We start from the raw sequence: 18,137 nt of genomic DNA, 5'->3' as shown, positions 1-18,137 counted from the left end.
TTACTAATTGAGGATTTTGAAAGATATATTTCATAAGATCAAAAAGATACAGGTTTATTATGGTCTGAATTTTACAAATAGTGAAAAGAGGTCTACAATGTTCAAGTGGCTGTGAGTTAGTAATAATTCTTATAGATTTTTTTGAAGGATAAGAATGTTCTTAATTTTACTTGCATTGCCCCACACTACTAGTCCATACCTTATAATGGATTGAAAAAAGGCAAAATAAGCCGTTCTCACATAATTTGTATTAACATAGAGTATAAGCCACCTGAGAAGATAAATCACTCTAGATAACTTAGTTGAAAGATAATTAATATGGGCATCCCAATTTAAATTTCTGTCAATAATGATTCCTAAGAATTTAGCATGATTCGATAGATTGCTTTGAGAGTTTACAGATTTTCTTAAACTGAACAGGATATTTTGGGTTTTAGATACATTTAGATGGAAACCATTGTTTTTAAACCAGCTTGAAGCTTCCAATAGAGTATTTTGTGTTAGAGTGTTTAGTTCCTCAATGCTATATTGCCTGTATTTAAAAATGTTGAGACATCTGCATACAAGATTGTTGTGGCAGAGACTGACAACGGCAGGTCATTAATACAGACAAAGAATAACAAAGGACCTAGTATGGATCCCTGGAGGACGCCATATGTGACATTTACTTCCTGAGACCAGTTACCATTGTTATAAACCTTTTGCTTTCTATTGCTTAAATAGGATTTTAGAAATGAGAGCGGTACACTGCCCAACCCATAGTATGATAATTTCATGGTAAGATCATTGATATCAACACAATCAAAAGCCCTGCTCAGGTCACATAAAGTAACTAATTTGTCTAGGGCTTGAAAGGTAGATTTATTTTTCCTAAAACCGAATTGCATAGAATTTAGAAGGTTATTTGTTTCAAAATAATTAGAAATTTGCTTATAAACCAGGATTTCAAGTAGTTTACCAACAACCGGAACTATAGAAATGGGGCGGTAACTTTCAGGTTTATTTTTTGAACCCATCTTAAACACTGGGCAAACTCTTGAAATTTTAAGTTCTTCAGGAAAATAGCTCTCATTTAAACAGAGATGAAAACATATTGTAAGAGGGACAACAATACCTGGAATAATTTTCTTTAAGACATTATTGGACATGTTGTATATGTCAGTACTGTGAGAGTTGCTTAGGTTTTTAACAGATTCGATTATATCCTCGGGTCTGATATCTGTCCATTCAAAGGTTTCTGGTGGTAGTTTAATGTTACATTTTTGTAAGCATTCTTTTGCAGCACAAGAGGAATTTCCCAAAGCGTCTTTAATTTCTGAGACAGAGTTAATGAAAAATTATTAAAAGTATTAGCTTGAAAGACGAGTGTTGCTGTTGATAATTTTCCACGCAGCTTTACACTTATTATTGCTTAGGTTTATATAATTTTCATTATGTTGATACTTAGCTGAAGCAATAGCTTCTCTGTACTTGTTTTTCAGTGCTAAAAAGTGCTGCCTTAACTTAACATCACTTTTTGATGTACTGTGGTAATACAAAAGATTTGACTTCATTTTAGCCAGATCGTGGTTATACCATTCATTTTTAATATTTTTTTATTTGTTTGAATCAGATTTTGTCAGTCTTTTAAAATATAATATAGTATTGTTAAGCACAGTCCAAATTTTGTTGAAAAGTAGGTGTGAACTAAGGTTGTTATGATAAATTACTTTGTCTCAGTCATAAGAGACCAATTTTGTGCTAAGGTCATTCAGTGAAAAATATCACTGGCTGACTATTTCATGTCATGGATGAATTTCCAATAAAGAGAAGCAACATCATTGATGATCTTATCACCATCAATAGTTTTGTAGATACAGCACTGATGTAGATCATTTGCTTATGATTATTCCTCCAAATTTATAATTACTACCGTAATGTATTATAAAATTATTCTGCATTTTTTTGTCATTTACTTATCGTGTAGTAAGAGTGGTTCATTCCCTGTTAGCTATTGGATCTCCTACTTTTGCTAATAAAGCTATCATTATGTGTTTACAATGAACTTTTAATATTCAAAAGCTAAAATTGTTCTCTAAAATGTTTGTTTAGGAAGCACAGTTTTCAGGCTAATAATCATATCTAACTGACTTTCTTGGTTTTTGAAATTTGTGATATTCCCCAGATTCACAAGAATACCATTGTGATTTGAGAAGGGAAAATCTATAATTTGGCAGGTAGGATAACCTAAACAAATTCTGTTATTTGTAAAGACATTGTCCAGGCAATTAGAAAGTCTTGTAGGGCTGCAATTCAGGTAGTAATAATTGTATTGTCTTAACAGATTTTGGAGAGCAAGAGTAATTTCACTATTGGTTGTTACATCAAATTTGTAGTTTAGATCACCTCCCATCACTATAGTGTAGTTGCTCCAATTTGTAAAGTAATTCAATAAATCTTCTAAAGATTTAAGAAAGATTTTGGGATTGCCCGATGTTGAGTGATATATAGACACCACTATGATGCTTAATTCATCTATGAAGTTAGCGGACACTTCAAAATGGAATTCAGCGCAGAAACGAATGATATCATAGGCTCTGGCCTCTAATGAGTTGTGAACAAACACGAGTACCAGGTGTACTTGAGACAACGGCGGTTCTGTGAACTACTGGCAAATCTAGTCGATCTGTTGGGGGATGACGGGTCCGTTATCCTGAAAATTTTTGAATTCTTGAGACGAACATCCCTTATCTCAAGACTCTAATATGAAATACGTACCTAATAAATTGTAGAAACCTTTGTTTTTAAAAATTTTATTTTTCATTGTTATTAATGAAGGTGGTTCCTTTTACAACTCCCTTCATTAACTTTAAAGTGTTGTTTGTTTGTTACACTGTTATCGCCCTTTTACAGCCCCTTGGCTTTTTGTTGTTTAGTTCTCATCTTGTACAAAAAAAATAAAAATATATATATATATATATAATTGTTTTCTTATTGGTGCAACTTAATGAAGCTCACTCCTGTGTATTGGCAACGTGACACCATATTCAAGAATATAGGTGTCCATTAACTATAGGGCATTGATAAACCCTGTGTTTTATGCCCTTTTAACATTTTTAAAATATCCGTTTTCAAATTGTCCTGCAGGCAGATTTTCAGACAGACATCATACAGAAAAGAAATGTATACACCCACCGGCAGACAAATTAAAATTCCAAGGTTGGATATGCAAAATCATAGAACCCATTCTTGTCTATATAGAAATCTACATATGACATCTTCCTCAAGACATCTTTCCACATGATACAAACACATGTTTTCATTTGTTAGGTTTCACAGCAGTGTTTAAATAATAAAAGATTCTGGTAATATAGGGAAAGTACTACAACACAAGAGTGCGCTGAAATATAATCTTGTCACCAACTTTTAACATTGAATTTCCATTAAATTTTTTTCACTGTATGTACAAGCTATACGTATTAATATGTCACATGTTAAAATCTCATACGATTGTACTTAGTTCGTTTACAAATTTATTTATTCTTTTTTCAGCTGCACGAGTGATAGGCTTCACTAATGCTCAGCTAATTAATATTTAAAATCTCATTTCTAATTTGTAACACATTTATTGTCAATGTATTTATTTTATAATTTATTATTATATGTTTGTTTATCTAAACAATCTACAAAATTATCATTATTTATTCACCTCTGTGTTTTTTAAGTAAAGTTTAGATAGTTTAAAGTGAAGAAACTGCTTCATAAGGAGGTGATGTTGATGTGACAAGCTATCTTATCTTCATTATCTTAATCTCCTATAATCTCATTAAAGTGTATTGTTGCAAAACAAGTGTGGTAATAATTGTTTACACAATAAACACTAAACCGAGGAACAAGAATGTTTCAGCACATTTTAGAGATTTTTTTGAACTAAAAAAGATTAAAGTTGATGATAAAATAAGGTAAATTTTATTCTGAGTTTGATGACCGTTAAGAGAGTAAAGTTGCAATTTCTGATGTTGTCCAATGCCACCAGGGGGTTACTCTGCAGAGCACCCGACCATCAAGATGTTCTGGACGACGGTCTCTGAGTTCAACGACATCCAGAGGAGACAACTGCTCAAGTTCGTCACCAGCTGTTCAAGGCCACCTCTCCTTGGCTTCAAGGTAGTGATCATTCTATATAGGAGATGAAATCACTCGTATGTTTAAACAGTTCAGGAACGTTTTTTGAAGCTTAAAAGCACAACTCAAATACTTTTATCCTTGAATAAATTTACAGCTTATCTCTGGACGTACCAAAAGTTTTATTTTGAGTATTGAAATGAAAATCAATAAAAATGTGGCTGAAGTCCGAGAATGAGCATGAGTTACTATAGCAATAAATTGGATTAGCTAGTGTCATTAGTTTAGTTTTTATAACTGTTGGAGATTTACTGTACAGTTTATTTTGTAATGCTGGATATCTAGTCAAGGGGATTGAAACTTAGGTCTAAACATAATAATTCTACATAAATATGTATCTAAAATGATTAGATCTTTCTTTTTTATGAATATTCAACTTTAACATTCACAACTTGTGCATGGCTGAAGTAGTAACATTAATTATAATTGGGAACTGTTAGTTTGTAAGGCTACATTTTTAGCCCAAAATAGGTGAGAAATTTATTGCCTTATTTGTTAGTATCAGGTGAAAAATAGCATAGAAAACATGAGTTCTTACTACTTTTTTTACCACAGCAAAAGCAATAAAAAGAGAGAAATACTGCTCGTAAAGAATATATAGATGATGTACATTTATTTTAATGCAAACATGTATGTCTTTAGTTTATTTTGTTCTAATTTTATGCTAATTTTTTGTGAAATTTTACATTACAGTTTTAACACAACTGGCAATTTTTAGCCAAAAGAAAAATAAACATGTTAAAATTGCAACATTGGAACTTAACCCGTAAATTTTAAATTATTTCGTGAACAATACAGACATATTGGCAAAAATCAAAATTATCCATATGCTTAGACGGTATTTTATGCTTATTTGATCTAAGGGACAATCCCCAAAAATATTGAACAAGAGGTACAAACTCTTCATTGAATTAGGCTTTATATATAGGATACCACCACCATCAATCAAGTTTACAAAATTCTTAAAACTGAAGAAACAATATTCTAAATTACAGTCACTATCCACAAAAGTGTTATGGTAATTCAGTAATTTAATTTATACTTTTTTCTCATGTTAAATGGCATTTGAATCATGTTAACAGAAATGAATCACAGCAGGCCCCTCCCTCCTTCCAAAACTTCCTAGCTTTTCATTTCACTTGACAATTTTCCTTAAGGTGTAGATTGAGTGTGAGAGAGATCTTCTTTAGACTGATATTCACATCCAACCTGCAAGAAACAGCAATACCTCCACTTCTTCAGTGCAGCTCCAAATGTTTAGGTTGTTTTTGGTGAATGATATTTGAAAGGATAATAGGATTGTTGCCATCATTATTCTGTTACCAAAGTGTATAACATTTTAAAGTGTTGTATATTTTTTAGTGATATATATGTTTTAATAGGTATGATAAATGTCCACAATCCTGTTATATTTTCAACATGAAACAGTTTCCCCTGTACAGCCTTGCCACCTGAGCGTAACATATCAAACCATCAACCCTTGTTTTATAAAAATATAATAACCAATTGGTCAGTGCCTTTTCACAATTGAGGTTTCCCACCAAACTTTTAAACCTCCAGCTCAAACAAACACACACACATTTTACTTTCTCACCTATTTCCAGAAAGCCAGTAGTACATACATCAGTGTTTATTGTGTCTTGTTTTGTGTAACCTCTCCTGTGCTCTGTTGAGTGCTTGTTAAATCTTTAGAGAATCGATCACCTCTGTGTTCAGTATTACACATTGTAGTGGTTGGGTTTAACACTTTCCTCCGTATAATCTTTCCCCTTTCATTCAGTTTGATTGTTTCCTGACAGCTGTTTGTGAGAAATGGTTTATAAGTTATGCCATTTTCAAATTGTTTATCTGTGAGATTAATTGAAATAGTTCAGAAGCTATTTTCAGTTTGCTATCAATGGGTAATACATGATCATTCTTTGGGTCAATTTTATAAAACAAAAAATGAGCTATGTACGGTTTATTAAATAAATAATGAAAAAATGCGAGAAGTCAAGTCTAGACAAAGACATGTCCTGTAGAAAGATTGCTTAAATTTCCCACACCTTTTTTTGTAACTACATGATGTTAATTTTAAATTCGGTAATAATTATTTATTATAATATTATTATATATATTATATATTTATTAAAAATAATATGTTTACAGTTTTTACAATTTTGTTTTTTAATATAGTGTTTTTGTTTTCAAATCATCAAGGATAAAGGATAAAAACTGTATTCTAGGGTACAAAAACCTACACAACTGATATAATTTTATTTTATATACAGTTTTAATTAAAGTATCTGACAATTTTTTGTAGACAAAAAGTTATGAGTAGTGCATACATAGAATTATAACCACTAATATAAAATTAAATGTTTAATCTATTTCGGCATTAGGTAACAGCATTGCTCACATATAATATTTTAATATTTTGTACCATGATTTTGCATCATGTTTATCTAGTGTTTGTCTTGCCAATAAGCTTTCACGCATAAGTCCTCACACTTGCTTTCTCTCAGTGGAAGTTTTTTAGAATAGATATTTATTTTATTATATATATTATGATGTATATAATGTCCATCAACTATACAAATAGACAAGTCTATACTTTTAGTACACCCAGAACCTATAACAACTTTTAAAATTTTATTTTAACTGTTTGTAAAAGTAAAAAGATTTTGTTAATTCAATTTAATGGTTCAAGATTTTTGTTAATGATTATGGATTCAATGAATTTGACTTGTTAGTGATCGAAACACTTATCTTGTTGCAGGAGCTGGATCCACCCTTCTGCATTCAACACGCAGGAGTGGCTGATCGCCTGCCCTCTGCCTCAACGTGTATGAACCTACTCAAACTGCCAGAGTTCAAGTCTGAATCCCTGCTCAAGGACAAACTGCTATATGCCATTCAGTCAGGGGCGGGTTTTGAACTCAGTTAATAAGTCTTAAGCTGGTCCAAAGTCTTTCATTGTATATATTGTATATAATAACCATTATTATATAATTAATTATATAAATATAGTACTGGTTGTATACACTTGTCTTATTTCTAAACCCTCTGGAAATATGAAACATTACTGAGAAGATGAATTATTGTGTCTTTGTGATATTGTGTACTTAATTAGTTGTAATGAAAATTTTTGTGGTTTTTAGTTTATGTGTTTCATGGTTAACGCACAAGTTTTGCCATAGTTGTCCTCACAACTCGTATAGCCAGTACAAATGGCCGTGCTACTTTCATTGTCAGCTCGGTGGTGATATTTATGGTTTGCTTCCCCAGATCGGAATTATTTTTCAGTATCCTCTGTGTTATTTGCATAGTAATTTAAAATGTTTGAAGAAGAAATGAAAACTAATTTAAAATTTATTTTTAATGAATATTTCTAATATAAAGATAAACATACATTTGGGAAATTTAGCTCTTAATATATTATTAAAATATGTAAATAAAATATTACAAAGTAGGCATTTAGTTATCTTATACTCAGACATGAACTATTTTATGTTTTTTTTTCAGTCTTTAAATTTTTTTACAGAATAAAACTTTAAAAAATACATACCTACTGTATGTGTAGTGAAGAATAGTTAACACATGTCTTCTAGTAAAATTCTCTACGTTTCTAACCCTTCTATCACTCCAGTGTATAGGCCCACTACACATCGTTCGTCTTATTTGCACAGTTAATGTTTAGAGGAGAACTATAGGCTAATTTAAAATTTACTACTTTACCTAAAAATTACTTTAAAAACAGCTGCTTGATAGATTTTAGCACTTAAAATTCATTATTATGTTTAATGGCCAGTGGTGCTGGCTTTACGAGCTATGGATGTATTATGTCTTGGCCAGTACAGCTGGACATACGAGCTGAAAGAGCAATACAGCAAAAATTAATCTGCGCTATCAACAAAATGGCTGCGGTCAGTAGAGCTGGCCATACAAGCTTCAAGGACAAATTATAAATTTCGAGTGCATAGGGTTAAGAGGGGAAGGGACCTGTAGTGTCCTTAGGGGAATGTCTAGTGTTAGTCTGCACTAGACATTTCACAAGTTAGTCTTGCCAAGCTTTCCTACATATAACTCCCCAGTGCTATAGCAAAAATGCTTCTTTTGCAGAGTTTTAAAAAAAGATAGAATTTTTGCTTTCTATCGTTGCAATAATTAATGTTCTACACAATTAATTTAAAAATTACATATCAAGTCTTTTTCAATGCCTTTTTTTAGTTTTTAACTGTATTTTTTTATTTTAGTTTGAACACAAACAAATTTGTATTTTTAGTGTGTATTTTAAAATTAAATAATATGTTGTGCAGTTTCTCAAAGAGCATTTAGTTGTCACATTCTGAAAGTTTGTGTAAATTTGAGTAAATGTTTAGTTGTACTATGCAAATTTTGGGTTTTTAAATTCATCAAAATATATTGACAACATTATATTTCCCACTTTACCCAGCAGGACTTGCTATATTTGAGGTTTTTAGATTCTGATCAAAATCACTATATATAACATGTCATATAACATAATATTTATACACATAAAAACGATATAATACAGATTTATTTATAATTTTTGTAAATACATCATCTTTTGGTACAAGGATTCAGATATCACACATATTGATCCGAGAGTAGCAGAGCGGTAAGCATATTCCCTCTAGAACAATATCTGTTGATATACAAAAATCTATATGTGATATGATGTGCCGCCATCATCAAGACAACCTAATACAGACAAGAGTCATAGGTAATATAACATAAAGTATAATTATTTTAATGCTTTGTAAATATTTTTTATGAATATCAAAAATACAATTTAAATATTTATCAACTCCCTAAAGTCCTCCTGAGCATTATTATTATTGTTATTAGTATTTATTAAAAATTCTAGTATTTTATTATTATTAGTACAGAATAGCAAATACCTAAATATGGACGTGAATGTGGAATAATACATCAAAGATACCGATCATTTGTACTATCAATAAAAACTAGTTTGCTATGGTTGCTATAAATACTTAAATAAATATTTAAAGAACATAATATTGTGACAATGACTTGGTTACCAATCTTTGTGTTATATGGGTACTTAAACAATAATCAAGATATCCATATAACACTAGAAGTGGCAAAAGTGTTGGTACGTGACAACTGTGACTGAGGCTACAAGAGTGACCAATACCTCAGCAAGTCATAGCTTTGTTATTGAACCACTCTTATCAGACTATCCATCATGCATAATTTTGAGATCAAGAATATTGAAAAATTTTATACTAAAAGACTTATTACAAGAATGAATTAAAATAACTTTGAGTAATTGAAACTTAAATTAAGAAGTACAGATGGGAAAAATATGAAGCTTTTATTGTAACTCTTACATAAACCAGAAGGATATTATGTTTCCCTTGAGAGACATAAGCCATAAAATTAAATGCATAAACAATGAAATAGAGAATCTATAGAAAATATACATATTTTAATTCTATGATATTTGGAAAAAAGACAAGTCAACTGAAAATAAGTAAATTATTAACTGAAAATTGCTTAAAATTAAAGGTACTTTGGTATTACCCAGAGGCCAATATTTTTTAACAGTTTTTCTTACCAGGAACCTGAAATCTCACCTTACTGAAAACAACTTACTTTATTTTACTTACGGTACAAATTACATGTCATTATGTGATCAGTTTTGTTCCCTGTCTCCAAAAAGGAAGTGATGTCGGAGAGGCCACTCTGTCCCCATCTACTATTTGTTATCTACATTATGTACGTATTATAAAGATCAGAAGTCGGAAAAGTTGGTCAATCTGAGGGAAATGCCCCTGGTTATCAGTGCCGGCTTCGGTGGAGCCCTCACCCTGCACTTCTGGTAAAAAAAACATCCCTCGAGATAGTATCCAAATTCAAGTTTATTCCTCATAGCATTTGATAAGTCATCTTTAACTTTGGTATTGCTAGTAACGTATTTATGATAACCTAATTTAAACCTACTTATATAACATAATAGCAAGAAGTACATAGAGACAGAATAACTAACTCTCACTGATATCACTTCCTTTTTTGGAGGTAGAAAACAAAATCCGATCATCATAATGACATGTAACTTTTACAGTAAGTCAGATAAAGTCTGTTCTTTCTAATAATGTAGTTTTTTTCGAAAGAAAAACCCTCTTCCAAAAATATTGGTCTCTGGATAATACGAAAGTACCTAATTAAACATGAAAAAAAATAAAAAAGGATTTACATTTAAAATCATAAAATAACTCAAAAATTCTTACAGCCCGGGTTATGCATCGGTGTTACTGAGCTGCTACGTGAAGTTTGAATGATAACCAACACTGAAGACTACGTGTCTGACACTGTTTAATCCAGTCACATGTCAAAAATTATTAATTGGGGTAAATCAGCTTCAAATCCCAAAAAAGTCACACTTGTCAAAAGAAAATCATCCTAGCCATGTTGAGTTGATCGCCCCAATCACATTGCATTGAACACTTCACAAAATTATAAATGTTAACAGTTCCATGTCTATATGTGAATATTCATGCCTGCTGGTTTATTAATTCTTAAAATATGAAATATCACACTAGATTTTAAAAGAAATTTGGAATTTAATATAGTCTCTCTTTTGTGAAAAATCAACTTTTTCTGACTTGAAAATATTTTAAGTACAACCCTAATTAAAAACAAAACATTGCAACAAAAAATTCAAAAGTGAACTAAAGAGAACCATCTAATATAAATTTAGTTTTTAAACATTTCTAGTTCTACATAAAAAAAATTGGATTTACACTACTGCGTGTTGTAGATGAGTAATCACTGTGTCTTCTGAGGAGTGATTTTTTCATTGATCAATGTAATACTAGCCGATTCTGTGAGACTGTCACCAGAGTGTAAAATAAAACCAAACTGGTTACTTACTATATCTGTATGTAGTCACTGTGTAACTATCTCACTTAGAAGGGCTAATAAACGACAAGGCTGTTTATCATTAAAACAAAATATTTATTTACAAATGTAACAGGAATTAAAACCTTTGCATATACAACAATATGATAAACACTCGATAAATTTAACAAAAAATAAAACCACATCTAGTTTTGTTTACTTATGACTACAACTTTCTCAAAAAAAGATGGGTGTAACTCTCTAAGGCACAGTGTATCAAAACCAACAGTGACATCAAATCTGTAATACTCTGAAAACGTGATACAATAAAGATACGGTACAATCCACATCTAATTGAGGTACATCAATAATCGTTTAGCCATCAGAAAACATTGATAATTATTATAAAATTAGATTCAAAACATTTAAAATTAAATATTTAAATAATTTTTACATCTCCACTAACACACATACATTAATAATTGAAATATATTCAATTTAACCAAGATTCCATAAATATAAAATTTTTTACAGATAAATTAATTTTCTAGAATGTTTGTTCTTATCAAATTTAATACAAATAAATTATTCGTGTTCAAAAACTGACAACATAACAAAACATTATATTTTGTGCTAAAATTTGTACTTTAAAAAATTAATAAAACCAGGAAATTCTGAAATTTTACTTCAAATAAAATATGGTTAGTGTAATTAGTTCATTATTTATGCATCAAATATTCATGATGGTCAAACTTAAGCTAAGATCAGGTTCATACGTACAACTATATTTAACTCTTTACAATTATTCAATCACAAAACTCCACCGAGCACAAGATGCAAAGATTAAAGTTTGTACTTAATTCAAATCAAATTGATAACAACCTATTCACCAGATTTCCTTGGAATTTATTGTAAGATAACATCAACATTATTTTTGTTCGCTCATTATAAATTTTCAAGTTCATTTAGTTGACTTTAGTTATAGTACAAGTAATTAAATAATAAGTATGAGAATTTTTTAAATTATCTAACTAATTACTACATTTACTGTCTAGTTTTTTGCGTATTATTTATTGTCATGGATGTTAAAACAGATCTTACTGTACCATGAATACAAATAATCAAATACAAAAGCACCAATTACTTCCAGCTTCATTTGTGGAAATAAGCAGCTTTAAATCACTTGTAAGAAATAATTAGGTAGCATCATATTTACATTTGGTGTTAATTATATTCAAATTTTTATGTTTGTATTGTAATAACACAATATTAATTTAAGTGGTTTTATACAAACAATTTAGAAATATAGATACAATTGTGTCATCTATGTAATTTAATATCCCTTTACAATACTATTTTTAATTTATTTAACTACTTTTTACAGTTATATTTGATATTAATTTATGAAACATTAAGATGATTGTTGAAGTAGATAACTCTTAATACGCATTGTTTGAAATCTAATAACAGTTTGATATAGATATAAAGTGGATTTGTTTTGTTTGTATTCTCTGCACTGAAGTAAAATGTTTTTTATACATATTTTTACTTTGAGTAAGATGCAAAACTAGGCAATAGACATATGTAATCTTTTAATAAAAACCAACAAAACACAGCATCTGCGTTTGCTGTGCCATATTAAATTGAAGCATTTCTTGGTTCATGTTTTGATTTTTTATTACTTCAATTACTTAAAACCAAAATAATTACATTTTGGAAAATTGTATCAATTGTGGTTAGAGTACGTAAATGATTTTCAGCACACATAAATGTATAATCAGCAATCTACACTAGGGGATGGACTTCAAGCAATCAAAAACCATCTCCAACTTAAATCAATCAATATATGAATTCTTTTTAAGAGTATTAGCATGTAATATTCATTTATAATTTAATCCTGTTTTTATTTCATTAAATCTGTCAATTGTATAATATGAAACTATAGAAAACATATCCTTTCAAAACGTTTACCCTTTTGGTCCCAATAAATATGCAAAATTTATCTTTTTTTACAGGTATTCAAAATTCAAATGAAATAGGGTGAATGGTTACATTAAGTTTTGACATAATGTATACTAAAATTTGAATGAAAACAAATTTACGCTTGAGAAAATATATGCAAGTTAAACACTCTCCCGGTCACAAGATATTGGCTTTATTCCACTGACCACATCAACAGATACTATACTTTATCGACTTTAGAAAATCAGTGCTAGTGGTTATCTTTAACTACTATGGCTTTTCAACTATCAGATCACTGTGAGTTGGAAACATCACATTGACTTACGCTTCATGACAATGAGGTAGGCAGCAATCCACGAGCGTGGGTGGTAGTGAGGATTATATAAGAAGCAGGCCACAGTGTTTATGTCAATGCTTACTTGTGATGTTGACTACAATGGAAGTGGATGAGTCAGACAACAGTCCATCTTTCCTCACCAGTCATGATCAAACTTAAATTTTCATCAACTCAGCATAGCGAATTAATATAGTTCAGTAGAATTGTTAGTGCCTGAATTATGACCAGGAGATAGTTAGAAAAAGAGTATTTCATAAAGATACATAACAATGTCTTGACTTGTATAAATGTAAAGAGGAAATGGAATAAGTATAGAGAAAACAAATTGGGTTCATTATTAGTAAGTCTATATGTAGGTAACTATTTATTACTATTGGTTGTTTTACACTAAACTGACTAATGAAGGAATGCATGCAGGAATGTCTAGTGATCTACATATGGTGGAAACTACACATAAAAATAAATTAATACAAACTTGAGCCAATATTTTAAAAACTTTTAGATAAAATAATAGATTTTAAACACCAACATTCAGGTTGAACAAACATTTTTAAAATACTGTATAATAGTTTGCATTGAACACTTTTTATCAACGTTGTGTATAAGACACAAATAAGTATTGTGTACTGTTATATAACACTCTAAGAAAACACAGTTTTTATATTTACGTAAAAGTACACTTCCTTATAAGGCAATTACCATTTCAAAGATTAAATAGAAAAATAACAGTTTTGATGTGATTAAAAAGAAAACATGTGGAACATTGTAGTTGTTTTAAAAACAAAAGGCCACATTTTTATGAGTGAAAGTTTTCAGTCTTGAAAGGCCAATACTGAAGGTCAGATTTTTAAAACAAGAAATAATTGTAGTAGATTACTAAAGGTCTATAATTTGAAGAATAAAAAATAAATATATAAATACTACGCTAACCATTGTAAAACTTTAGGATAGATCAACATTATACCAAAGCACAAGTAACATAAAACCAAAGAGAGAAAAGCATAAAATGAAACGAACACGTGTAAAACTTCAACATAAAGGGTGAAAACATTACTGCTATATAAGGCATAATATATTTACAGTTAATATACAAGGCATTACATTACAGCCATTATAAAAGTAGAAACTTAACAAATATATAGACATTTGAGGCATTCAAATCTCTTGCATGATCAATATATTTTACAATACCGCCAAGGTAAAATGTGAAACTATATTATTGTACAAGGAATGACGCTAACAGTAATGTGGAATAAAACAGGTCAAATCAACAATAACATTTATCACATAAATCTAATAAAATAAACTAGAAAAATTCAACTTCATCAATAACAAAGAAAATCCTTAAAGATCCCAATAAATTTTGGGATATCACAAGATATTGCATTATGACTTAAACGTTGAAATTATATTTAAAATCAAATAAATCTTTTCAAACCTACAATTTTGCATGTGCACGTAAAAACATTATATGTCAAAATAGTAACAACCAGTGGCCAATTTGCAATTTTCCTCAGTACCTCTTTGAGTATGAAGTTCAACAATATGAATGTGTGTATTAAAAGATCACGCTGTTGTGGCTTTTACTAATGTTTACTACTGTTATATGATACAAATTGTTTTAAATATATTTAAGGATGTAATGGTTCAGAAAAGATGTTTTAACCATTTTGCAATAATTCAGTTAAACTAATTTACGATAATAATTAATTAATAACTGAAAAGTTAGAATTTATTTTATTTTTTAATAAGAATAACTATATATTGACAAATTGTAATTAACTTTTTCTTAAAGCAGCATATGAAAAGTCATATTGTTTTTGACTAAATTAACAATAACATTTTAATTACAAAATAAAACTTTTAAATTAAAGTTCAAGTGTTAAAAATTAAACTGATATGAAATAACTTTAACAATTTACTCATGAGTTAAAATAAGTTAAAAATTACTTATTTGTATTACTTAATTATTAAGGAACCAACAATATTCATATAAATGAAGCACTGTAAAAACTATATGTAATATTATGAGTCACAATAAACAGTTATATTAATGACTTCCACAGAGTAGATGAGAGGTACACACACAGTAGGTTATACTTTAGTTTAATGTAAATTGAAGTTTCTTTGTGAATGTGATCAAACATTAATAAATGGAGAGTTACTGAGGAGTGCATTCTTGTAGTGCTTAAAAATTGACTGGGAAACTGAGATCAATTGGTAACATATTCTTAGGTAGCATGACTAGCTAACAGGTTAAGTACATTTCCGAACCGCAGCCTATAACCAACCTTCCTTAAAGTAACAAGTATGGTAATTAAGTACACAATGCATTTCCAAGCAGTCGCTTAACACATATTTACAAAATTTATAGTTTTTGTAGCAGGTGCCTTTTTTCTACATTCATTCACCGCATGGAGACATCATAAATAATCTTGGTAAGTTACACTTAATTTGATTGCATGAAAAATTATTATTAATAAAACATAATTTACAATCTTTTAATGATTAAATTAAACTTTTCCTGAACGGGTATTGTAGAAATATACCAAGTAATTTAAAACAAAAAATTATCCACAGTAGAACTTAAATTAATCAGGTTGATATTTAAAGGTATTATTATCAGCTTTATGATCAACATTTCTAAATATACATATTCTATAATACGTCTTTCTTAGTTCATAAAACCCATAAAAGGCACTTATGAAGAAATAATTATTTTTGTATTGAAAAATGAGCTGAATCCCTAAAAGGTATTTAGACAAATTTTTTTGTAGACACAATTTTAAATAATAACAGTTTTCCAAGAAGAATAAATTTGAATTACATATATGTGTCTATTTGGTACTATTTCAGTCTTTAAAAATCTTACATGGTTACAAATATTATAAACTCCCTTTATAAAACACAAAGCACGCTTTTTGTGGAATTGCACTTGCAGTAAATTATCAAATTTACGAAATTACATTAGAATCTGAGGAACTGGCTTCTGTTTGGAACGCTATCACATATTTACAATAATTCACTAACTTTACTGACAAGGTACTGCTTAAAGTGTTGTTTTGGATTCTACTCTAAAAAAATAAAATTATTAAACTAATAAACAAAAAATATAATAGTTCTTCTATATTGCTGTTTGACTGACTTTAAGAGAAAACTTAAGATTTTAAAATATCAACAATTCAACTCTTTGGATGTTCTCAAACAACTTTAAGTAGTACCGAACATAACACTAACAATGAATAATGGTTGTACTTAAACTAATGTTCACACCTAGCCGAGATAAACTGGTTCAGCAAAGCACACACGAGTGTTCTACACACCAATGTGATAACAACAATAAAACTATAACTGTACAAACAATAGTGTAAAGGGCTTTGGTCCCTCTAGCATTGAGCAGTTCTTTGGTCAAACCGAGGAACTAGAATTAAATCAATCAGTCATTTGGCATCCTTTCTTCTGACATCGTGTCTTCACTTGTATCTGAGCTATGTTCCTGGAAAATACGTGAAAAAGTGTTAGGACCCCACTCTGTGCCTAACTAAGGACTAAATGAGAGAATTATTATGTACTTATTTATGGATGATCTGAAACTCTAGTCTGGGACTCTTTACCACATTTTATGTATTTTTGTTCACTTAGGACCAGAATATTCAGGATGGGTAAGGTAGGAGATAGGAGCCACATTCTGTGCCTAACTAAGGACTAAATGAGAGAATTATTATGTACTTATTTATGGATGATCTGAAACTCTAGTCTGGGACTCTTTACCACATTTTATGTATTTTTGTTCACTTAGGACCAGAATATTCAGGATGGGTAAGGTAGGAGATAGGAGCCACATTCTGTTGAGATCCCATGAAGAGGGATAGGGAGCTCTATATCTGTTATGTCATCTTAGAAGAAGGGGAGGTTAGCTCTGTTCCAGCTTCTTCAGTCAAAGCGGGTAAAGAACAGTATTCCTTCATTTATTTAATGATTAAAATTCAACATAATTAAATATGAACTAAGGGATTTCAATTATGTTGTAAAATGCCTTAACATCTTTAAAATGCTAACTTAACCTATTTACCTGAAAAAGATTTTTATATTTTTCAAATTTAATACTCAAAAAGATCTAAGCATTGGCTTTAACCCAACAAGAGTTGACAATCGCAATTGCAACAGTCTACCTTAACTACAGTACAATATATTGTATTTTATTCCGTCTTTACACCACTGATTGTGTTGTAAGTGAATCTGCAGTTTTGTAATTTGTGAAGTGCCGGAAATGTTTCTAATAAAACATGCTGTACAGAGTAGGTCCCTGCAGCTTTTTCTTCAAATATCTAGAGAAGAATTAATGAGTGTTTCAAGTGCAGTGGTTCCGTTTTATGGGTAGTCTATTTATAATTTTGTTTATTCTGTTTGGGTTTTAGATTTACTAATATGTCTAATAATGAGTTGTCCAATTGTTAAGTACACGAGCAGGCGCTTAATTAGTTCATTATGAGCACTTATTTTTTACGGACCTGAAAAGAAAGATTGTTTAAAATAATTATTTGTATCTCTCTTCATTTTTTGTATTAACTGAAATCTTCCAAGGCTTTTTTATTTTAAAAACAAAGAGTCTGGTGAATATGGTAGCTGTTGTAATTATTTTACATGTTTAATTACACAAATGTTGAGACCAACGAAAGCCGGATATAAGAGGTACTGGATTTCAGAGGGGTGGACTTTAATAATGCAAGATTTAATTAGCTAATATAATTTTTTTGGTGTAAAACAATAAAATTTAAAACTTCTTCACCTTGGAATTTTTTAAAAA

The 18,137-nt window shown here is 29.9% G+C and overlaps 2 protein-coding genes across 3 annotated transcripts in view; one reads left to right on the top strand and one right to left on the bottom strand.

The window, feature by feature from the left end:
• The window catches only part of LOC124354610 (ubiquitin-protein ligase E3C), a 58,344-nt gene extending 51,160 nt beyond the window's left edge, over nt 1–7,184 (top strand). Inside the window, exons 16-17 of the mRNA XM_046805209.1 lie at nt 4,016–4,146; nt 6,923–7,184. Coding sequence (XP_046661165.1) covers nt 4,016–4,146; nt 6,923–7,090 — 299 coding nt within the window. The 3' untranslated portion in view covers nt 7,091–7,184. The remainder of the gene's footprint in view (nt 1–4,015; nt 4,147–6,922) is intronic.
• A 7,200-nt stretch (nt 7,185–14,384) lies between these two features.
• Nucleotides 14,385–18,137, bottom strand: part of LOC124354607 — an 81,309-nt gene continuing 77,556 nt past the window's right edge. For both annotated transcript variants that reach the window (XM_046805204.1, XM_046805205.1), the window contains one exon: nt 14,385–16,826. In XM_046805204.1, the coding sequence (XP_046661160.1) occupies nt 16,767–16,826 (60 nt within the window). In that variant the 3' untranslated portion in view covers nt 14,385–16,766. The remainder of the gene's footprint in view (nt 16,827–18,137) is intronic.

Source organism: Homalodisca vitripennis, chromosome 2 (genome assembly GCF_021130785.1).
Source record: "Homalodisca vitripennis isolate AUS2020 chromosome 2, UT_GWSS_2.1, whole genome shotgun sequence".
NCBI classification, from domain to species: Eukaryota; Metazoa; Arthropoda; class Insecta; order Hemiptera; family Cicadellidae; genus Homalodisca; species Homalodisca vitripennis.
The sequence above is the reverse complement of the archived record's forward strand: the minus strand, read 5'-3'. Positions and strand labels throughout refer to the sequence as shown.